The sequence below is a fragment of the Enhydra lutris genome, unplaced genomic scaffold, assembly GCF_002288905.1.
Source record: "Enhydra lutris kenyoni isolate GAN:26980312 unplaced genomic scaffold, ASM228890v2 scaffoldscaffold7, whole genome shotgun sequence".
In the NCBI taxonomy this organism is placed as follows: Eukaryota; Metazoa; Chordata; class Mammalia; order Carnivora; family Mustelidae; genus Enhydra; species Enhydra lutris.
This window is the reverse complement of record NW_019154091.1, coordinates 7,510,597-7,535,276: the sequence shown is the minus strand read 5'-3', so window position 1 is coordinate 7,535,276 and position 24,680 is coordinate 7,510,597. Positions and strand designations below refer to the sequence as shown.

General features: G+C 39.1%; 1 protein-coding gene across 1 annotated transcript in view; it reads left to right on the top strand.

Moving 5' to 3' along the window:
- Positions 1-24,680, top strand: part of LOC111142202 (cilia and flagella associated protein 54) — a 313,573-nt gene that overhangs the window by 267,871 nt on the left and 21,022 nt on the right. The window contains exons 64-66 of the mRNA XM_022495227.1: positions 9,276-9,385; positions 13,461-13,602; positions 22,655-22,729. Of these exons, the coding sequence (XP_022350935.1) occupies positions 9,276-9,385; positions 13,461-13,602; positions 22,655-22,729 (327 nt within the window). The remainder of the gene's footprint in view (positions 1-9,275; positions 9,386-13,460; positions 13,603-22,654; positions 22,730-24,680) is intronic.

Below are 24,680 nucleotides of genomic sequence, written 5' to 3'. Positions count from 1 at the left end.
ATTATTTGGAAGCTTTTTAAAAAATTTGGCAACAATATCTTCTTATAGATACTTTAGCTGCCAACATCATATAGAAAAGAGAGTAAACTGTGCCTTACCAGCAAAATTAAAGTTTGTAGCCTATAGGGGGGAAAAAAACCTTAGTTTGCTTTTAAGTGCGCTTCATAAATTTATATCACACATATCACTCCTTGTTTTAATGTTCGTTATTTTTATTTTTATCTACCTCTGAATCTTTATCTTTATCCACACCTATGTCCAAATGCATGGAAAGACATTTGCACTAGGGCTAATTGGGGAGCAGGAGGAGATGGGAGCAAGTATTTAGAATTAGTTTAATATCAGTCCCTGAACAATTGGAGAAGGAAAAGTGATTCACATTCTAGGAGAATCTTGATGAGAGGTCAAGTTTTAAAAATGGAATAGGTGGTCACTATAGTCATTTGCAGAGGGACCTTCCACCATAGCATTCCTTTGATTGCTGCTCTCTCTAAGAAGAGCCTCAGGCTTTTCCCCATAAAACGGTTGACATATAGTTTTGCCCTGTTCAGCATTTTCATTTGCTTTTTGCCTCCTGCATTGGTCTACTCTTGCATTTTCCAGCTCTTGAGTGCTGTCCCCTCTAGCTGTGCCTCTGGTATCTTCTGCCACTTCTTGACCCATGTGACCCTGTCAGATAGTGAAATCTCCGGGGCCTACCTCTCTTTGCTTGAACGTACTTCTCCCATTGTCCTCTTCATTCTGCCTCCTTAGGCTGGCAACCTGCTGCTAACTCTTGGTCAGTTATATCTCTTTCTACTCTTACCAAAAAAAGGAACTTTAACATATCACTCCCCAGGAACATTTAAAGCTATTTGTCACGTTTTGAAAGTACTCTCTTTCCCACACTTTCCATATCAAATCTGTGCCAGATATTCCATATGCTTTTAAAAATAATAAATCTGCATAGTCTCTTTTGGGGAATTCAGTAATGTAGTTTTCAAATTTCTGGATTCAAGAATACTAATGGACCATGGAATCAATATTGTGTGGGTCTTAAGTAGTATTTTTTTTTAAAGAAATTAAAGTGGGAAAAAAGTTTTCTGAATTTTTTGTTTCATGATATTGTTAAGAAGAAAATTTCTCAGATTGATTGATCTTCAGCATATGTCAGAATTTGTTTACTTGTTAGCAAGAGGAACAACCAAGTAATAAAAGAGTATATCCATTCAGGGAGGATATGGATACAGAAAGATTACATATTTGGGAAATAGAATGTTTACCTAAGGAGCTAATGTTTAAAAATGAGTGAGAAAGTATAAACAATAAAGTTCATTTTGCAAGCTCATAGAAATAGAAATATCACATTCGTATCAGTCTGAGACAGAGTGATCTGAGAAGTTAATGCTATGACTCTATTTGTAGCTGATAATTAGAGTAACAGAGTTTTATCCATCAACAGTTGTGTCTGACAATGAATATGGAGGCATGAACTGGTGTGAGACAGAGATTAGAAGGAGAGCACCAGCTAACAAATTCTGATTTAAACAGAAGGCTAGAGTGGTTTTCTTATGCCATAAGCAAAGTAGTTTTCCCATTTCTTAGTTTGGAGACATTTTTCTCCTCTTTGGTAATAAATATGTATGTATTGGGTCATGATAAAAGATGTAGTTGCTGACATAAATTTTAATCAAAAAACTGGGAAACACTGACTTGGATGGACTGGATCTTCTCAGACCTAAGATTCTATCTTTTCAGAAGATAACAGTGAAATTTGTTTGACAATTTAAATATTGGTGTATTTGAACATTTATCTACTCATAATAAGTTTCAAGTTGAGTAACTGGCTAAAGCTCATGAAACTATAAGATAATAGCAATAGTGAATGTAGAGCTTAGCATATTCTAGATGCTTCACTTATATTAACTTCACAACTCTGTGAGCTGGGTACTATCCTCACCCCCATTTCACAGAAGAGGAAACTGAGGCACAGGATAGAGGAATTCTAGTCGGCAAGGAATCAGGATTAGATCAATCTGATTCCAAGTGTGAACTCCTCCAAGTCTGCACTCCTCAGCATGGTACTTTGTTGAGTCCTCAGACAGTGGTCCTGGCCTCTGGGTGGGATGGTGATGAAAATTAATATCTGATGTAGGTTGTTGGAGTTTCCAGGGACTTAGAGGATTAGCAATACAAGTTAACATCACTTGATTCACCCTACTCAGTCCTCTTCAGTTAATCTAGTATCTGATGCAGAAATACTGGTAAGAACTAAGGATGCTGGTGGCAGCAAAATAGAAATCCTGGAACTAGGGATTTTGACATAAAATTTTTAGATAATTCAGAGGACTAAACATTTCCATGCCACTGTACCTTTTAGAGTTAAGTTTATAACTTGGAAAAGTTTAACTTCTTAAGTCTGGGGGTAGAAATTGTATTATCCTATTTAACAAAATTATCTTTAGAGGAATATAGTAGAATATAGTAGAACCACATTATAAGCTCTTCCCTAGAATTTTGTTACAAACTAAACATCTTTTGAACAATTTCAGTGTCTTCTAGAAGCAGACACTGAAGAGGCTTTGAGGGGCAATCATTTTAATGAAACTCCTGGACAAAGGCTTTAAAAATAGTTGTGAAGAATGGCACAAAGACGCATAACTACAACTTAGCTTAAAAGGGTGTAACTACAGCCAGAGGTTTGATGGCTCAGATTTGTCTTGTGAATACATCTTAGGACCTCTAGCTTTATTCTTCCTCATCTTTGTGCTATTTTTAGCACCCAGAGTTCCCAGTAGGATGCTCTGGATCGCAAGCCCAGCTTTAGAGTGAGACTTGAATTATGTTTATTACTTGATCAGACTCAAAGGAATGCAACTTAGAGCTAGCAGGAGGAAGGGCAATAAAGAAGCAGTAGTGGGACCTTCCGTTTGGTCTATGAGACCTAATTTGGAGGGAATCAAACTGCTACAAAGGCTCTTGCTCTAAGTGCAGCTAGACGTCCAAGGCATGGTATTCAGAGGCCACTGAAGATATAGGCAAACAAGCATAATCAAATGCAAGAAGTCTGATCAAGCAAAGCACTGAAAATTGGGACTCCATGTGTCAAGTGAAAACAGAGTTGGGAAGAACTGGAAAAGTTCTTGGAGATAAGTCCGTTCAATGTAGAATTCAATCCTAGACAGTCTGGAAACAAGAGATATGGAGCTGGTGATCCTTTCTGGAGATTTTTATAGCCCTGGCTAGAGCCAAACTGTATTTCATGGTCCCAAATAAGCAGACTGTGCTTCAAGATAAGCTCAGTCCTATATCCTGAAGGAAGAGTTAGGGTTCCTGGGAAAACTACCAAGTCGTAGTAAATGCAGAAGCTCAATGTTGTCAGTGCAGATGTTAGGAGTGCTCTAATTCAGAGATCATACAGATGCCTGGGGCTTCCCTCTGAGATGCCCTGGATTCTGGGTCTTGTTGGCCAAGTGACTAGTGGGAACCTGGTGCTGCAGATGAGACCCAAAATTACACCCTCTTTCTGGAAGCTGGGGAAGACAAAGGCAGCATAAAGGAAGCAGAGACTGGTATCAAAGAGTGAAGAACCAGCAGCATTGCCATTCTTTGGAAACTCACTAAAAATGCAGAATCTCAGGTCTTACTCCAGACCCACTGAATCAGAATATCTCCCAAGTAATGTATACATGTTTAACTCTGAGAAGCACTGGGTTAGGCCAGTGCTTCCAAACCACCCCATAGCTCTAATGATGATTCTCCAAGAAGCTACGCATTGCAGCTTAAACAGTAGGCTCCACTGGAAAGCTTCTCTGGCTTCTCTTAGTACCACCCAAATGAAATTTCAGAACTGAAAAGAAACTAAGAGAATGTTTATCTGATGCTCTCATTCTACAGGTGAGGAAGCCAAGTCCCATATGGGTAAAGTGACTTGAATAATGCCACAACTTATTAGTGACAAAAATGAAAATGGGGACCAGAGTTCCCATTTGGGGGTTTCTTCATATGGATTTCTTTATAATGTGCATATCGCTTAGCTGCTTACTAACTAATTAATAAAGTTGATTGAGTGCTACTATATGCCAGGCATTTTGTTAGGTGATTAAGATACAAAGGTGAGGAAGTAATGAATCAAGTCCATCTAGCAGAGGAGGGGCTCTTTTTTCACCCTGCTGGGGTGTAAGAGATTCCCCAGTCAAGCCAGTTTAAATACAGTATTCCTAAATGTTTGTCAAAGACACATCACTTCTTTGCCTTTGAAAAACAAGTCTTTGCAGAAGTGAGTAAGGGAGCATTGGAAATTTCAACATGGGTGTATTATCTCCTACAGAATCCAGTCCTGAGTATGCAAGGTGTTATAGGGTAACGCTTATCCCTGAGAAGTTGGGACAGTTGGGAATAGAACTAAGCACATGGATTCAATAAAGATAGCCTGAGTGGTCAGATGGGAAGTTGGCTTGGGTCCAAAAGAATATGGAGAGTGAGGTACCAAGCAAGGTAGGCCGAGGAGCCAGGAATGGTCATGAGGCTCACAACCACAGCAGTGATGTTCTGAGCACTTCACACTGACTCACTGCATCCTCACATGACCCATGGGATGGGGATTACCATATCTCCATTTTATAAATGAGGTAAGTAAAGGCATAGTGTTTCCATAATTTGCCCAAATCACACAGCCAGTAAGTGGTAGAAGCAAACCCAGGCACTCTGACTCCAAAGCCCAGGCTCACAACAAATATGCAAGTGAGTTTAGTGTTGATTGTTTAACTACTGCCCTATTTTATCCAAGCCTGCTTGATTTCTGACTGTTACACCTTGAATTCAGTTGTGCCATGCTCAGTTAGAAAAGGTTTTAAAATTGTATTGCAAAAGCATTGACAAGTGTCAGCCTGAGGAGGAAGAAAGTCATTATCAGGGGTTAACTATAAAGTATATTATCTATTTAAATTTTTCCATTAAAACGCTTTGGGGAACTTTATTAGCTCTTACGAGATGTAATGAAAATTTCAGAAATATGAAGATATTAATTAACATGAGGCAGGTGCTGCGAGCACTACTAAAAAAGTACAAGATGTCACTCCTGTCCACAGGGATTTTGTATGCTAGCCTGGGAGTCAAGGTTAACAAACACAAAGCAAGAGCAAACACCATAAGACAGACTAATCTCTCTGGGACTCATTTCATTTTCTTTTCAGAAATGTTTCATCAAAAATTTACTGTAGTTTGAAAAACTAAATTTAAAAGACTTTGAACGAATAAAAAGAACATTTCTCTGTCTAGCTGTCCACATCCCAGAATTCCAGCATTAGATACAATTACTTTTAACTCTCAGCTGTCTCTGTTTGGTTGGGTTCCCCTCCCCCCCATATATCTAAATTATATTCTCACATGATAATTCTTTGAGTGATGAACCTCACCTCACACACTGCTGTGGAAGAAGAAGGCAAATATCAACCTGTTTTTTTTCCCCTCACGTACATTCTTCCTTTCCACACATTCTCTTAAAGGAGTTCTATCATAATTCTTAAACCCATAGCTGGTATTCACAACTGTGTAAATATCACTCACAGCTGAACCAAATAAGGTCCTATTTCCTTACTTCCTGACTTCTAAAGAAAAAAAACACCTGCTTTATTTTTGTTTGACTTCATGTTTCTCTGTATTCTAGAATATCTCATTTTCCCTAAACTTTAAAAAAGCTGTACAGTTCTTCTCCATATGGTCAAACCCATCAGTTTATTTCTCATTCTTTTATTGTCTTCTTCAGAGACATGATCCAAACCAGACGGATTGCTCTCCCGAATCAGATAGCATCATAAGAGCCCATTCACCATCCTCCTGAGCATTCCTTTATCTCTTTCTGAGATGGAATCCCTGGGTCCCATGTTTCTCTCTATCTTGACTTGCTCTCTCATGTTGAATAAACACATCTTCCAGCTTCCCAACAAAGAGTGTGTTGGAGGTTCTGATTATTCAAAGAACACACCATATCCACAAAGTAGTTCAAGGAAGATTTTGGTAAAGGATAAGGAATGGCAGGATAAAGTAAATACAGATAACCATTAGAGAGAGCCAAGATGCTCAGGAACAGTTGCCAGGGTCATTGCTCAGTTGCACAGAACACACTTCATCTACAGATCATGAGCCACCAAAATATAAGATATCTTGGTCTCAAGAAAGCAGATGTCTCATCTGAAGAGGAGTCTTTCATACCTCTCTGTTCATATAGTCCATACCACATGTGGGGCCAGATTCAATGATAGAAAAGAAGAGAACAGTAGAATCCAGATGCAATTCATCAATATGTATATTTTCTACAAAAAAAAAAAAAATGCTGACAAGACGGCACAGCCTGCCATCTAGTGTGTTTCAGAACCAAGGACAGGGCTGCATTAGTCAGTAGGTAGTACATTTCATTCAGGTTTGGCCAAGGGCCAATACCATGACTACAGTCCCCTGAGATGCTAACAGGTTGCAACAGATTGACTGAGATTGACCCTGTGCTTACACAGAATATAAAGAGACCTTGACTGTCTGACAAAAAGTCATCATTTTAAGGCTTACTTCATTGTTCTCTAGGCATACAATTCTAGTTTGAAAATTATTTTCCCTCAAAACATGGGAAACATTGCTCCATTGTCTCTAGCAATCCTTCATTGCTATTAAGTGTGGTCCTATTCTGATTCCTAGTTCTTTCTTTTGATTTTTTTTTTTTCCCTCTGGAAGCTCTGGGGATTTTCCTTCAGTCCCCTGTGTTCTCAAATTCCATGATGATCCTTGGTTTAACTCTTTCATCCACACAGCCCCTTTCAATCTGGAAATTGAAATTTCAATCTAGCCTTTAGTTCAAGAAGAATTTTTTTCTTTGATAATTTCCTCCCTTTGGTTATCTCTATACCTTCTAGAATTATTATTCAGATTTTGAATTTATTAGATTGAGTATTTTTCTCATCTTTTTTCCCCTGTTACCTATGTTTTAAAATTAAGATGTACTTTTGGGGAGATATATATTCAACTTTATATTTCAACTCTTTTGTTGATTGTTTAGTTGTGATCATATTTTTTTAGTTTTTAAGAGCTCTTTGTTTTTTCTGTTCATTTTGACAGCACTGTGCTCTTGATTCACAGATGAAATATAGTCTTATTCTGTTTGAAGATCTCAATTATGGTTTCATTGAAGTTCTCTTCTGCTCTCTGTACCTGACTCTTCAAAATCCTTTCTTATATTAGTTTTGGCCTCTACCTTTCATTTCATGTCTGGTGACCCTTGGCTATTCATTCATGTTTGAAGGTGCTAAAAAGTGTATCAGGTCAGACCTATTGATTTGTAGACCTCATTGTAGGGTAACTGCAGGAGCCAGAGGTTTCATTGCAGGATTCTGAAATGTCAGTACCCATGGGTCTTTTCTCTTTGTCTGGTCAGTTTCCTCAAAAAGGATCCTTTTCAACCACTGTCTGGTTTCCTACATCTGGGGCAGGGCCTGTAGTGGGGTAGGGGATATTTCTTGTTTAGAATACAGTCTTTCACTTAATTCCTATGTTTCCTTTTTTTCCCTTTAAGATATATTTATTTATTTTAGAGACTGCTCATGTGAGTGGGGGGAGGGACAAAGGGAGAGAATCCTGAAGCAGACTCCCTGCTGAGTGTGGAGCCTGATGCAGGGCTCCATCCCACAACCATAAGATCATGACCTGAGCTGAAAGCAAGAATTGGATGCTTAACTGACTGAGCCACCCAGACACCTCCTCCAGTGTTTTCAGTTCAGCATCTCACCCCTGTTCCTAATGACCCTGAGAATAGATCTCTGATTTGGTCTCAGCAGAGAGGAAAATGGAAGAAGTTTGGCCACAGACAAGGCAAAGAAAGTGGGGAAATCTGGTTGCATGGGCTCATTGAAGGGATGAGAGGGAGGTTGTCTAAGATACCTGGCATCTCCAGTTCCCAAGCCTTTCCAGGGCACTCATCACACTTGGCAACCCCTCCAAAGGCAGGACATAGCCTTTCCTTTTCAGGGTCACCCAGTGCTCTTCTGAGTACCTTCTGTCTTTCAATGTGTTGCTAACATTTCTTGTCTGCTTTACCTCCTCTCTTCTTATCTGTCTTTGTAGATTTATGCCTTTTTAAAGACGCACTTTACTCTTATTTTAGTTAGTTTGATTATCAAAGAAGCAGGGATAAATGCCTACACTTAGTCAGTTTTGACTGCCAGCTCTGGGCTTTAGCTTTCTTATATTTAAAATGAGGGATTTAAGATTTTATTTATTTATTTATTTATTTGACAGAGAGATCACAAGTAGATAGAGAGGCAGGCAGAGACGGGGGGATGGGGAGGAGCAGGCTCCCTGCTGAGCAGAGAGCCCAACGTGGGGCTCGATCCCAGGACCCTGAGATCATGACCCGAGCCGAAGGCAGAGGCTTAACCCACTGAGCCACCCAGGCGCCCCTAAAATGAGGGATTTAGACCAGATCCTCTCTAAGGTTCTATGAATCTCGAATTCTGTGACTATGACCATAAACAGATGCTATTAATTATGGAATTGACTTTAAGGATTGTCAAGGTGGAAACAACAGGGAAATTACCAGAGCATGAGCCATTAGGATAAATTCTACATTAGAGGTGGGGACCAGAAAGTTGTATGTAGGTTGAAGAAATGGAAAGAGGAAGAAAGAAGCATAAGTGAGGCATGGAGCAGCTGTGACCACAGGTAGAAAAGGGGCATGTTGAGAAGTAACTAGAAACAAGGTTGGATATGCACTAAGTACATATTTCAAACTTATAGAGGGCCTTCAAAGGCTGAGATTTAAACTTAATTGTAGTAAAAAAAAATGTGACTCTTTAAAAATGATGTTTAACATCAGATGATGTTTATTTTCACCTCAAACTTTGTATAATTCTCACTTGCATCAATCCTCTTTAAAAAAAATTAAATTAAATTAAAAAAAAAAGAAACAAGGGGCACCTGGCTGGCTCAGTCCAAGCCCCACATTGGGTATGGACCTGGCTTAAAAAAATTATTTAAGGTGAATTGAGAAAAAAAGTTGAAAAACAATCTGAGGGTTTTGAAGGGGCGGGGAACCAGGTGGTGGGTATTAGAGAGGGCATGGATTGCAGGGAACACTGGGTGTGATGCAAAAACAATGAATACTGTTATGCTGAAAATAAAAAATAAAATAATAAAAAAAATTTAAAAAAGTTGTTTTCACTTTCAGAGGAAAACTTCTAAAAATTTAATGATATTATTTTGAGGCAGATGTAGTTTTGATGTCACATTTTATGTCTTTTAATTTTTTATAGGTTTTATTGTTGTATGCCTATAACATGAAGCCCCGGAATATTTCAGATGCTGTACCTAATAGCTCTTATTGCAATGTCTCTATTGGCTCTTTCTGGGTTCCACTGAACAGGCAAGTAATGAATAATTTTCCACAACTCTGCTGATATTTTCTTTGGAACAGGTTGTTTTAGTAATGTGCAAGGTAAATCACAGGAGAAGTTTTAGAAGAGTTCTTTAGCAGAATCTTCCTTTTATTTAGAGGGGTATGATACTGCAGTGGTTAAGAGCATGAACTCTGAAGCTAGCCCGCTTTGGTTCAAATGCCATTCATGCCCTTTACTAACTTTGTACAGGTTACTTAACCTCTCTGCGCCTCAGTCTCCCTATCGATGAAGTGGCTGTAAGAATAATAATAGTACTTAGAATTGTTGGATAAACAGTTCCTGATATTTCCTAAAGATTATAAAGAGTATGAGGATATTGTCTATACTGTATTTTGCCTGTAATTTGGGGTGTATTTAACAAATAACATGTGGCTCTGTATTGGGTTGCAATTTAAGCACAGGCTCTATCACCTCCCTGTCTCACCTGTCCCCTGTGTCCGATCCTATTTTATATTGTTCCCCATGTCAACAGTCTCTGCCTCAGCTGGGTTGTCTTCCTTCCTTTCCATCGAACGGGGCATATTTCTAATTTTTTTTTGCTCATGCCTGGTTTCTGTCTTTTCCTGCTTCACTTTACCAAGTTCATAGTTCATTTTTAAAATTTTTTCATTGTGTAGTTCATTTAGTTTTGATTTCCATTGTTCATTGCTCTTTGAACTCAGCCCCCATATCCTCAGTTGTAAAATGGAAATAATATCTACTCCGCCTGCCTCTCAGGGCTGTTGTTAAGATCAAGCCGGACAATGTACGCACATACTCTAAAAGGCCAAAAGCACCGGGCAGATGTCAAGTCTCATGACTAACCACTGTGTCTGTCAGTGTCGGTGCCCTGCTAGGTGCCTCGTAAGTGCTTAGTGAACAGACACTTGGTGCTTCTCTGCTCTTCCCTGACGAGGCTTGTTCATGCTCCATGATTTTCATTTTGAAGGACTTCTTGGCCTCACCATAAAAGAGAATAAAACAAGAGATGTTTCAAGAACTGGCATATTTTCAATTATTCAGTCAATTTTCTGTTTTCTTTTTTCCTTTTTTTCCCCAGTGAAATGGCAGAAAATCTAGACATAGGACCTACACCAGCCCAGCTAAGTAACAAAGTGGGGAAATTATACACTTGCTTTGTATCCAGAAACATGGCAGGATTTTTTATTTTTTAGAATCACGTAATGAAAATGATTATAATTTCTGCAGAGTAGAATGTAATCAAACTGACAGAATTCTTTTTTATGCCAAAAAGTTCCTAATTTGGATGTGTTTACGAGCAGTGGTAGGTTTACTAAAATTAGGGATGTGCACCAGTCACTGAGGCCAGAACAGAGGGAGATTCCTGACAATCTCTCATCTAACCTGTCCCTCAGTGGTGCAGGGAAAGCTGCCTGTTTCTCTCACCTAGGCTGGCATTCCTTGTGTTCTTAGGAGGGTCAAGGTGAGATCAGTATGTGAGGATTGCCCTTGTTGACCATCTTTCAGAAGGCAAAGTAAGAGTACAACAGGTCAGAAAAAATAGGCTAGAGAAGGAACCTGAAGAGCTTTTCAAATTGGGCATTCTTCCTTTAGTTGTTCATTTCACTTCCTCATCTCCAAATTAAATACTCACGAAGAAAACACATTTTAATTCTTTGCATTTTTCTTATGGCAGCAAAGGAAAAGAAAGTGTTCTCATTAAACACGCATAAAGGTTTCTGTGTAGTTCTAGCTAATTACGCTCTTCTAACCAAGATCCAGTTGCCTCCCTACCGTCTCTGCCATCAAGTCTCCTGCCGTCCACATTTCTACTTCTGGCTGGGTCCTGTCTCCGGGCCCCACCAGCCCAGGAGAGTGAGTGCGCATGAATCGGTAAATGAGAGCACAGGCTGTGGGGAGCTGGTCTAGCCCAAATGGGATGATGGATATTTGTTTGTGGGCCATCATAGAAGTTCAAAACCTGGACCCAGCATTGATGTGGACAAAGAGGTGAAGATGTATAATGGGCAAAATGTTGGGGCAAATGGCGTTATGAGGCTCAGGGCCTGAAGCAGAGATGCTAGATCTTCTGATGTTGCTTCTTGCACAGGCGCCCAGCCTGCTCAGCTTGGTGTCAGCCTGCCTTTTTTTTTTTTTTTTTTTTTAATATTTATTTATTTATTTGACAGACAGAGATCACAAGGAGGCAGAGAGGCAGAGAGAGAGAGAGGAGGAAGCAGAATCCCTGCTGAGCAGAGAGCCCGATGCGGGGCTTGATCCCAGGACCCTGGGATCATGACCCGACCCGGGCGCCCCTCAGCCTGCTTTTTACAGAGTTGGACCAGGCCATTTATTTTTGAAGCAGAGAGTACAGCTCTGGACATTATTGACAACCTGAACATCAAAGAATACTTTATCCTTCCTGCAATTCCATGTATTAGAAAGGAAGGCTCTGTTATTTTTGAAAGAGAAATAAGAATTCTAAGAATTCTTTCTCTGGGTATTAGAGTGAAGAATGGTATGTTAGAATGTCATCTGTCCTTCACCTGGTTTCTTGTGGTTAAGAATGTATGTAGTTACATCATTTCATCCTTACACAATGCTGTGAAGTAGATGACCTGGGTTTTATCATTCAGTCTTGCAGTAAGAGGCATATCAGGGCCAGAGAGGTTAGGTGACTTGTCGAGGGTTCCATGCTGGTGTGTGATGGAACTACCCATGATTCACCCAGGTCCTTTGAGTCCTATCCTCTCTCCAATGCATCAAGTAGCTTTTCTAGCACTATTGGAGAATACCGTTTTTTAAAATGGATGTATTCCAAGTAAACTTTCAATAATAGACCTTTACATATTAATCATTGCCTTTTTAATAGAAGAGTTTCTTTTTTAAATTTTTAAATAATTTTGCATATATATATATATTTTATTTGACAGACAGAGATCACAAGTAGGCAGAGAGGCAGGCAGAGAGGGGGGTGGGGTTTGATCCCAGGATCCCTGCCAAGCAGAGAGCCTGATGCGGGGCTTGATTCCAGGACCCTGAGATCATGACCTGAGCCAAAGGCAGAGGCTTAATCCACAGAGTCACCCAGGTGCCCCATGTAGAAGAGTTGCTTAAACATACAATTTCAGGTCTTCTTATTTAATTAAAGATAATATTTAACCTTCTTTTGCTGAGAACCATCATTATGATATCAAGTATTATACCATAGTGTGGATGAGGACTTTGTGGAATATCAGAAAATTTACATTCCTGCATACATTCCTGATGTCGGTTTGCTTTTATGGATCATTTATGTGTTTCTCATAAAAGTTACCCTCCTTCCCTGGATGGAGACACCAACATGACTGCACGCGTGCGCACACACACACACACACACGCACACATGTGCTAGGCCTGTAGCCTCGAATCACCAAGGCCATCCAGGTAGCTCTTTGCCTCCTTCAACTGCTTCAAATGCTTTTGCATCTCCTGACTCCACTCATCTGTCAGTTTACCTCTGCCTTCAGAGTACCCCCTGTTCGCTGGTCTGTGGCTCCAGAAGCTTCCCATCTTTAATATAATAGCCACTGTGTCCTCTACCTTCCTTCTTGGTTTTTGATTTTCCTTCTTTCTTGATTCTTCTCCCTACCCTTCCACTCTCCCACCTACAATACATTTCATTGTTGTAGGCTCATTGACTGGCCTTAATTCTTACCTTCAAGTCAGCAAGGCAGTCATAGCATGGCATCAAGATTTACACAGGAGCAAACCTTTTATCATTGCCTGGACTTTCCTTGCCTACGTAGATGTTTTATTTTCTTTGTTTTCATCTTAATCAATATTTTGGATGTGTGCCTTTTTCGGTTTTGTGCCTTTGCCAGTCATTTTATATCTGTTTGAATACATAACTAGATCATAAACCTTATACAGGTTAGAATTGTGTCTCTTTGCTCATGTTTCCTAAATGAACAAATGATTGAATGAATGATGTTTGGGGATGCCAGAAATCCAGGTGTTAAATAACTTTGGATTTACTTTATATAAATTATTGATTCTGGAAATAAACGAATGCCTTTCTTACATTTTCAAGTAAAATACATATCTATCTGTTATTTTTAGAGTTATTTCAATTCATGGGAAACTATCCAATCTTAAGCAAATAGCTGAAATATCATTGCCAGCAACTCCTGAAATTGCTTCAGATGACAATGTGTCTGAAATGCAAGAAATGGAAGAGAAATCAATTGATAAGGAAATGGAAGTAAGTTATTTTGGGAAATTGTACTGCCGTTGCAGCATGGGTGTCATTTTACCTAATTATTTACATGATTTAACTAAACTTGAACTTTGTGGTTCTTCTGTTCTCTATTTTCTCTCTTTAGAGTATCAGAAATGATCCAACTTTTTTGGATACATAGGTAGTGTTTCCTTCAAAGCTCTTCTAAACTTACCAATTATAAGAATCTGATAGTGAGAAGGAGGGTGGGAGAGGGGGGTGGGGTTATGGACATTGGGGAGGGTATGTGCTATGGTGAGTGCTGTGAAATGTGTAAGCCTGATGATTCACAGACCTGTACCCCTGGGGCAAATAATACATTATATGTTAATAAAAAAAAAAGAATCTGATGTGAATGAATACAAAGGCAATCTAGAGAAATCATCCACATATCACTGTGAATATCAAGAAACAATGCTCTGTAACTTTATATTATTCTTTTATTCTTCATTCTTAAGTCTATTGTTTGAACATTTTTATCACTCAAGAAATGTGTGAAGAAAAACTAGGAAATACAGATAAGCATATATTTTTCCAAACTTTTCTGTGCATATGTATTTTTTGAACAACAACAAAAGAGGTTGCACAACTTAATGGTGTATTATTAATTTGATCACATAGTTGAGTGGTTTCTGTGGTGGATTGATAGACTATGTTTGGAGAAGAGGGTAGTTTCTTCTTTTTTTTAAGATCTTATTTATTTATTTGACAAAGATCACAAGTAGGCAGAGAGAGAGAGGAAGGGAAGCAGGCTGCCCGCTGAGCAGAGAGCCTGATGTGAGACTCGATCCCAGGACTCTGGCATCATGACCTGAGCCGAAGGCAGAGGCCTTAACCCACTGAGCCACCCAGGTGCCCCAGAGGGTAATTTCTCTTTTACCCTTCCTAAGTTCTGAACCCGGCTGAGGAATGAAATGTAGGAGTTGGATAGTGGAGATCAAAATATCAGCAGAATTAACTGATAAAACTGACTGATTAGCAAACATGGCTTTAGGTCTTTTACCAAACGAGCTTAGTAGTATCTCATCCCTGAATGAGCCAGACTTGCCCACCTAGTCACACAGGTACAACCATAGGATTCCCCACTACCGTTCCATCCCCACCAAACTCACTGCACATAGAAGCTGAGACCAACAGTTCTACATGCTGGCTGCCTCCAAAAATAGAAGCAAAGATTGCCCAGAAGGGGCTGAACCTACCATGATCTTTTGCTTTTTCCAAACTTACCAGTCAGATAAGTCCGTCTACTTTTCTGGCAGTTAATTAGCTACAAGTCTGAAAGAAGCTAGAAGTCTCCTTCTGGAGTGGAGTGGCAATTCTTACCCTATTTGGAAATGAGAGGAACAGAAAAATATTTGTTCTCCCCTAATCACTTGCTCTTTGAATTCCCATTCACACATTAATCCGATTTCTTGAGTTATAGATTCTGTAATTATTGTGGCCATTTTTAAAATCAGGCAGCTCTGCAAGACTTACTGAAAAGGGACAATCTCCTACCCAACCTCTCCTTACTCCACAGTCCTGCTCTGCAGAGGCAACCCTTTTCAGCTCTTTCAGCTGTTTCTAGTTATCTACTTCCATGTATTTAGTAATATGTAGGATCACTCATGAAAAATGAGGCAACAAACAGCCTTCAGATCCAAGTGGGCCAATTGAGGCCCTGCTCCATGTCTCCTCAGGCCAACATCCAGGCTCGTAATACATTAATCTGTGAAATATCACTGGTCACAGTAGCAGGAGGGAAGAAAGGGGGAAAATCACACACTGGCTCTGAAGGCTTCTGTCATATCACTTCCATTATATTTCGTTGGCCAAATAAGTCACATGCTATGGCTTGGAAGGAGGAAAGCCAGAAATATTGATGAACGATGCTAAAAGCTAAAATAATTATTCTTTTTTCTTTGATGTATCAATTTCAGATATATCTGTTGATTTTATTATGGTATACAAGGATTTAATTCACTTATTCTTCTCCCCAACTTCTCCTTTCCCCATTCCTGAGTATTGTTATATTTACAGATTTTGGTTAAATCAATATTCAAGTATTTACATTACTTACAGCCAAGTCAAATAGCCTACTAAGGTCATTTTCTTCTTGTGTAAGCTTTGATTCTTCTTGACTTGTTTTTTTTTCCTTAACTTTCTTCTGATCATTTCATCAGAATTTTCATATGTTCACCCACAGATTTCTTTTTTTTTTTTTTTTTTTTTTAAGATTTCACCCATCCATTTGACAGAGATCACAAGCAGGCAGAGGGAGGCAGAGAGAGAGGAGGAAGCAGGCTCCCCGCTCAGCAGAGAGCCCGACGCGGGGCTCGATCCCAGGACCCTGGGACCATGACCCGAGCCGAAAGCAGAGGCTTTAACCCACTGAGCCACCCAGGCGCCCCCACCCACAGATTTCTTATCCAAGTGTTCATGCTCATCAAATAATGTCTCAGTTCCTTTATTTCTTCTGCTTAACTGAGGACTGCCTGGCCCCAGTGCCTGCCACACAGCTCTAATTCTGGGACCTCCCTTTGTTGCTTTCCTGGTTGAAATCCCAGCCAGTTGGGGCCTGGCTCTGTTTTTCCTCTCTGTAAGCTTTTAGGATCTTCCCTTCATATTTGGTTTGCTGTATCTTTTTCCTTAAACCACTTTTTGCTAGGTTAATAGTCTATTACCAATAATAAAACATTTTTACTTCTTAAAGAGTAGTATTGATATAGTTCTTTTTTTGTCTTTTTTCTAATTTTTTTTTTTTTTACCATTTTAACCTTTTCTTTTTATTGAATTATAGTTGTTATGTTAGTTTCGGGTGTAGCTTTAGCCCTTTTTTATTGTTTTCCTCATCTATGCACTCATGTGAAGGCATAAAAGTTGGCAACTCTCCTCATTTTCAGAGTATACTTATTTGCATTTTGAGTCTGAATTTACCAGTAGAGTGAGTGAATGCATTTTTCCTTATTGTGAAAGCAACAAGCCCAGCTTTACGAGGATTCATCAGGCAAGAACAGTTAGCCTTTGCAGAATGCCACTTTCCCATACTTATATCTCCTCTGTTGTGTGCTTGGATTGATGATAGAACTGATATCTTAGGTTTTGGGTTGTACATCCCCAAATTGTTTCAGTATCTTTGTATGTTATAATATGAATTACCAGATGTTTCATGATATTACTGATATACTGAATACTAAATACTGAGCATGAAATTTCCTAGTAGATCAAATATCTCAAACCCATGAGGTTATATATATTAGAAAATAATAATATAACATACATATTTTTATAAAGTGTATGGTTGCCCTTTTATATCTGTTTTTAAAAGATTTTTTTTTTTGACAGACAGATCACAAGTAGGCAGAGAGGCAGGCAGAGAGAGAGGGGGAAGCAGGCTCCCCACTGAGCAGAGAGCCCGATGCGGGGCTTGATCCCAGGACCCTGAGACCATGACCTGAGCCGAAGGCAGAGGCTTTAACCACTAAGCCACCCAGGCGCCCCTATATCTGTTTTTAAAAAGAACTCAGCTCTGGCATCATTTTTGTACTTCTTTTGTAGATCACTTAATAATCACAGTTTTTCAGTTGTAGACCAAACATATCAGAGCCATAGTCTAGAATATTCTTTGCTGAAATTGTCCCTGAATCCACTTCTATATAGTTCATATATGGAAAATGATTATTTTCTCCTGAAACCATTTGTTTTCTCAGCTTAGATTGTCTGAGGCAGGAGAGTGAGCGTCCGTGAAAGCAGGGAGTCTAGGTTTTGCTCTACCACTCAGTTTTCTACCTAGGGTCAGTCACTTTTCAGGGACTTATTTTCATCTCATCTCTAAAATATGATCATTTCACTAAAATAGTGCTCTGAGATGGAGAGTTGTGTCCCTTGGTTGGAATGTGAGTCATCAGAAATTCCCTGTGGGCCCCTTGTGTCTATCAAATTTATCACAATCAGCCCAATGTCTCAGTCAAGGGGTTGACTATGAACATAAACAATATGAAATAAATGGGGGTGTGGGGCAGCATTTGAATGTAAGCAGAGGGAGGAATCCAGAGACCCTACCTTGCCTTAACCAAGGTTTGTGGCTTGCTTTCATGTCCTAATTGGAATGGTATATGTGAGTGAATCAGTCCTTGAGTAAAACAGAATGGCTTTCAGTCCTGATGTTCTCTGCTCAATCTTTGAATTTGTCTTATTCTTCGACTTAGAAAATGTTTCTTCAGCTTTAAGTAGGGCATTTTTAGGTATGTTTTAGTTCTGTTGGTTCTATGTATAAGAGAATGTCATCAAATGGAAGACAAACCAATATTTGTTTAGGTGAATTGGCAAACAGAGTAGTTCAGAACATTTGAAAAGCTGAGAAGTAGAAGGAACATATAAAGTTTTCTCTTTTTCCAGTATGTCAGCTGGAACTTAAAAAAAAAAAAAAAAGGCAGCTATATTCCGTGTTATAACAAATCCCATTCACTAAATCTGCCAGTTCGTTGTCATGACAACCTTCACTTGGTGCTAATTGGAAGTTAACTAGGACACTTGAAGAGATTGATTCTGGTCTGGAACTGGATAGGATTTCATAACCTCTATAATCTATTATATTTATTTCTATCACAGTATAGATTTTTGGTGAGTTATTAAATAGAAGGGCCCAGAAAATGTGCCTTTGGTTGATATGGGGGATAATGAATCTTACTCTCTTTCTTATTCCTTTCCCTTTTTTACCACCCCCAACCTCCCACCAAAGCCTATAGTCTGGAATAAGCTAAGAAATTCAGAACACAGATATTAGTATGAGATGTATTGAGAGGGCTACACAACGGGTGTTCTAATCAGTTCTGGCTTGAAAACTGTGTATGTCCTTCTAAAATGAACAACACTGGCTCAGAATGACTGAGTTATTTTAATCTGTCAGTTGTAGCTTTAGGGTTATCTTCAGAGCTTACCAGGGATTTGAAAGCATACGAAAGATGTAAACCATCCTGACTTTAAGAGACAAACACCTTATTTGGAATGATAGCATACTGATATGAAAAGCCTAACATATGTTTACCAATTCACCTCAGGTTAGTTCAGCAAACATTTATGGGATGCCTGGACTGTACAAGGCAATTAAAATTTGTATATAGTCAGGGTGCCTGTGTGGCTCTGTCATTTAAGCGTCAGACTGTTGATTTCAGCTCAGGTGTTGATCTCAGGGTTGTGAGATCAAGCCCCATGTTGTGCTCTGCACTGGGCATGGAGCCTGCGTAAGATTTTCTGTCTCTCTCTACCTCTGCCCCAGCACCCAAAATAAAATTTAAAAAAAAATTATAGTCAACATATCTCAAATATCAAAGGACTATGAAAACAGAAAAAAAATACATTGCACATTAGCATCAATTAACAAATTCTTTTTGAGGAACTATTATGTGCAAAAATTTTTCCAGGCTTGGGGAGGAAATAAGAGCATACAGAAATCCGTACAAGTAGGTCTTTGTCATGGAGGAGCTTAATCATTGTATGGGTCTGGCTGTAAGTACCTAGATGTCATTCATAATGCGCCCAGCCACCTGGTGGTCCTCTTTTAGCAAAATGTGGCATTCAAAGAAACATCAATCTGATGTTCAAAACCATTGAAAATAATCTAAATCTTTGTGGAGTCTCTCATAAGAACATTTGAGAGGGAATCCTTTCATAATGCATAGCAAAATTTCTCTTAAATCTTTTCCCCCAACTGTGGTGTTCTTTAGTATCTCTCTGACATCCACATGTGGCCCTCTGACGAAATAACCCAAAATACCCTGTACCGGTACTGTATTGTTTTGGCTTTTACATGTTTATATGTCTCTTCCTCTGTCTTTACTGCAAATTCCTTTGCTGGGGGTCTTATTCATCATCTTATATCCAATATCTACCCCAGTAACACACAGCCCTGACACACAGTGCTTCTCTATTACTTCCTTCCGGCTGAAGGGCACTCAGAGCCGACTGAGGATAGAACAAGAGAAGGAATATAAAGTCAGGGACCGAATGTTCTACTCAGGACAATGTTGTGTCTGTTGTGGTGGGAGAACAGGGTGAATCCAGTGGGAGATGGGAAGACATGGGTGGAATGAAGTGCTTCCTCCTCTCTGATTCACCACATGGTACTGTTAAGAGTCCCTCTCTACTTTTCTCCCCACTAGACCATAAATCAACTGCTTAAGGACTCTCTTTCTGTCTTTTCATTACTAGCTTATGGCACCTAGGATGCATACAGTAGGTGTTGAATGAAAAAATGGTGAGTGAACTTGGTTCTGTAAGCAAGGGCTAGGAAAAGGGAAGGGTGGGGAAGGGTGGTAGGAGAGGGAGGGGGCAGCACCTGGAAGGACTTCTCATAACCCACCCTATGATTTGCTGAGATTACCTTGGTGGCATGTGGAGGAGGAATGAGGAAAGCAAGAGTTTAGAGGATGGAAAACAATTTAGGAATTTTTCTTCCCATAAGTGAAAGAAGATGAGGATTTCAACTAAGTCAAAGAATCAGCATGGTTATTTTTGAAGTAACTCGGAAAACCATCATAGAATCATCAGATGCTCCTTTTTAAGGGAAAAATGGCAAAGATTGAACAAGGGTCATTCTTTGCTCTCTCAGTGCCTTGCCAGCCACGCACAGTATACCTCTGGCAGTTCTCTGCCTGGTGTGACAAGTTCAAGGCTACATTTCTGTGGTAGCCCAGCATCCAATCAGCCAACTTCTGATGTTTGTAATGGTTTACTACAAATAATGCCAAAGAAATAGGATGTTGTTGAGGTGAAATTTCTGCTCGATAAATGTTGAGACAGGGAGCAGAAGGCAATTATTTATCAGGTAACATTGCTGTCTTCATCTGTTATGTGAAATGATTAATGATATAGACAGCCTCATTTTGTTTGATAGCTCTTGATGAAATCACGACAGTAACACGTCATGGCTGTTACTGAAACCTTCCCTATAGGGAGGAAACCTACTTTGACCAGTCCTGAGAACTCAGTTAGAAATATGGAAATATAGATAAATAAGAGGAGTATCAGAGTACAATCAGGCCTGAGAACTCAATTAGAAGTATAGAAATATAGATAAAGAAGAGGAGTATCAGTGTTCAGAGGAGTATCCTCTCTGTCTTAATAGACCAAGAGCCTGGAAGGTTCATCACTGCCAAGTAGTATACCCTGCTCAGTTCTGGATATCCTGCTTGCCCAGCACCTTTTTTGGTCCCACTGAAGCTGGCCCACTTCTCGCCATGGTCGTTTTCTGCCCAAACAGTTTGAGTAGCCTCGTAGCTAATTTCTCTTTCTCTTGTTTCTTTCTGAGTCCAGTTCACCTTTAAACTGTGGCCAGAAGTATCTTTTTTAAAGTGATCAGATCATGATTTCCTCAGGCCAGTGCCTCTAAAATTCCTTACTTTTACATGTTCTAAGTTCACCTCTCCAGCCTTATTTCTCATCACTCTCACTGCCATGCTTCCTATACATGCCCACAGTGAAGACCATAGCAGATGCTTTGTGTTCTTGAATATCCACTGTTCTGTTGCTCACATGGCTCCCTCCATCTGGAATGTTCTTGTCCCCATTCTCCGCCAGTGAAATCCTACTATTCATTCAAGGCTCAGTTCACATGACCCTTCCTCCAAGAAGTCTTTCCTGTTCCTTACAATTCCTCTCCCACATTCAGTTTCCTCTAACCTATTCCTACCCATGTTCTGACTATGTTCTACTTGGTATTTTACTTAGGAGTATACGAATCTATTCTTCTCAGCTATTGAACACTTTGTGAGGATAGGGTCTGTTTCTTCATCTTTGTGTTCCACAGCATCTTGAATTTATTTGTTAAATTGAATTGAATTTGCAATAGCTTTAGAACTCTAAAATGTGATCTTTTCTATGGTCAAGTATTTATTAAAACTTAAATATAATATGGTTTGGGGCTGTGAATTTAGTTGTTTGCTTCTGTATTTTAAGGTTTTAATCAGCATTGGTCAATCATAATTTAAAAATTAGTGTAACTTTATATCGTTTTCATATTTCTGAATGCTGGTACACATGTATATTAAACAACAAGTATACACATGTATATTAATCAAAAGTGAATTGTTGCTGGACACTGGCAACTTTACAAAGTAGGCAGAGTTTATCTCTGACAGTCTTGTAGTCATGACTCCTTTAGCTATAAGTAAAGGAAGGCTACTTACACTAGTTCAAGTAAAGTAGGTGTGGTGGAAGGCAGTATGTGGCAGGGTACAATAAGTAAGCTCATACATAGGGACTGGAAACCAAACACAATGTGCCTCACAGAAAATGGAACTGGTGAGTCTGGAGCCAAGACTATGCTTAATTATGGGTGTGTGTGTGTGTGTGTGTGTGTGTGTGTGTGTAAGTTCTCACACATCTGTTTCCTTCTCTTACTCATCTTACATCTAGCCCAATGGCTGCCTTTTCCATGTTTGTGTCAGGACCTTCAGCTACTATAGTTAGTACTCACTATAGCTCTCTTCTCTTGCCCTTCCTTCTATGAAATTATGATAATAGAGAACCTGATTGACTCATCCCTGCCCATGAGTAGGTCCATCTGGGGTCAGAGGTCTACACATAAACATGGCTGTGTCCACACAGTAGGGTGTGTGGCAGTGTCACCAGCAACGGACAATGTATGATACAGACCCTTGGTTCCTTTTCATTTACTCTCTCTGTTTCTTTCTCAATTCTTAACCATTCTTCTCTGCTAAAATCCCTTTCTGGGGTTTGAATCTCTTTATCCCCAGGTTCTCTTCTCAGAAGAAAAGTGATTTTCTAAAACTTTATTCTGGTGTGAATTCTGTAACATATGAATTTTAACAATGAAATAATGTATCATTCTTAAGTAAATCTTATCTATTGTGGCCATCCTGTGTCTTTTCAAATAATTTTAATTATATAAGGGATTGTGACCTATGAGTCTTAGTTTTCTCCTGGGAATTAGGGTTAGGTGGTGATGCAAGAAAAGGCAAATGAAATAGTTCATAACTAAAATATCTAGTAGTTTACCAGTAATTTCAACCTCACTTTATTGTCTTCTTATTTCTAGAACATGATTATTGAATGTTGCTCTGAAATAATAAATCTGTTTTTGACTGATGGAGATATAAGACCATTGTCTGAGGTATGTATCTTTTTGAAAATGTATCTCATTCTCTCACAAGTATTATTGTTGCTATGGAAACAGAAATACAGAAAACATGTATTATGAAAGTATCAAGGGCCTAACCCTCCTTAATTAATGTGAAAAAGTGATAAACAGGAGTTTATAATAGCATGTTGTTTTGGTTAAAAATATTCTTTGTTAAAAAATCAAGTACAGAGAATTATAAAGAGGATAATTTTGAGATCATCTCAACTCTGCTATTCAGAGAATAACCAACTATGGGCATTTTAGAGAATATCTCAAATTTTTTCCACATATAAATAAACATTAGAATTTTTACATCAATGGAATTATTACTGTACATGCATTCTATAGCTTGATTTTTTTTATTTAACAGTAGTGTTATGGAGATATTTTTATGTGAAAAGTCTACCTTGTCATGTTTAATGCCTATATGATAGCATAATGGTCCCTTTTGTATATTTGTTGTCAGGCTCTATTTATACAACTAGATTTTTATTCAAGGATCTTGAGGTTGATGGATTCTAGCATATACATATTTCACCCTTCTGTATCATCTCCTCATAGTTATTTCTTATGAGTATGTTTTTGGAGTAAAAAAGTATATATACGTGTTTATTATGGTAGGATATACATAATATAAACTTTATGTTTTTAACCATCTCTAAGTATACAGTTTAGTGGCATTAAGTACATTCACAATGCTGTGCAACCATCTCCACCATCCATCTCCAGAATTTCTCACCATTCTAAACAGAAATTTTGTATCCATTAAATAATAACTACCCATTTCCTCTTCCCCCAGCTCCTGGTAACCTCCATTCTACTTTTGGTTTCTACTGTACTATTTGCCCATCCTAGACACCTGAACGTAAGTGGAGTCATGCATACTCATCTTGTATGGCTGGCTTATTCCACTTAGTTCAGTGTTTTCAAAGCTCATCCTTATAGCACATGTCACTCCTTCATCCTTTCTTAAGGCTTGATAATACCCCATTCTGCAGATGTACCACGTATATTTATCCGTTCTTTTGTAGGTAGTCATTTGAGTTGTTTCTCCCTTCTGGCTGTTGTAAATAATGCTGCTATGAACGTGAGTGTAGAGGCATCTGCTTTCAGTTCTCCCAGGATCTACACTCTCTCACTGACAGTAGATGAGAGGGCCAGTTTACCCACGTATTCCTCTAGACGGGCTCTCCTTCCCAACCTCTCCTTTCTCTTCCCCTTCCTCTTCTTTTCCCTCACTTCCTTGTCTTCCTCCTTCCTTTTTGCTAACCATTCTAGGTATGGTAAGTGAAAAAAATGACATTTTCAGTTATTTCGTATTTACTAATCATCTGGCCAAATATAAGTTTATATGTTTGTTGGCAATCAGTGTTTCTCCTTTTGTGAAATAGTACTCACTCATTCAGTCAGTCCACAAATCTTTAGGGTGAGCTGTGCACGTGTCAGGAAGCCCTTTCTAAGACCCTGGAGAGCCAGATGTGAACAAGCAGCAAAGACCTTGCTCTTTTGGAGCTGCCATTTTTGTGGAGGGAAATAGCAAATAATAATAATAAGTCACTAAGCAGGATAATTTCAGATTCTGTTAAATGATATGAAAGAGAAAACGGAGTTATATGTTAGAGTAGAGTCAGGTCAGCAAACCACAGCCTATGAACTCCATCAGGCCCACTGCCCATTTTGTAAATGAAGATTTATTGGAACACAGCATGCTTGTTTATTTGTGATCTCTAGCTGCTATGAGCTATAGCCGCAGAGTTGGGTAGTTTTGACAGAGACCATATAGCCCAGAAAGGCTAAGTTATTTATTTTCTGGCCCTTTATAGGAAAAAAGTTTTCTAGCCCCTATGATAGAAGGTAACAGGAAATGGGGCAAGAGATTAGATAGAGTAGTCCAGGAAGACCTCTCTTAGGAGATAATATTTGAAGTAAGAACTGAAATATT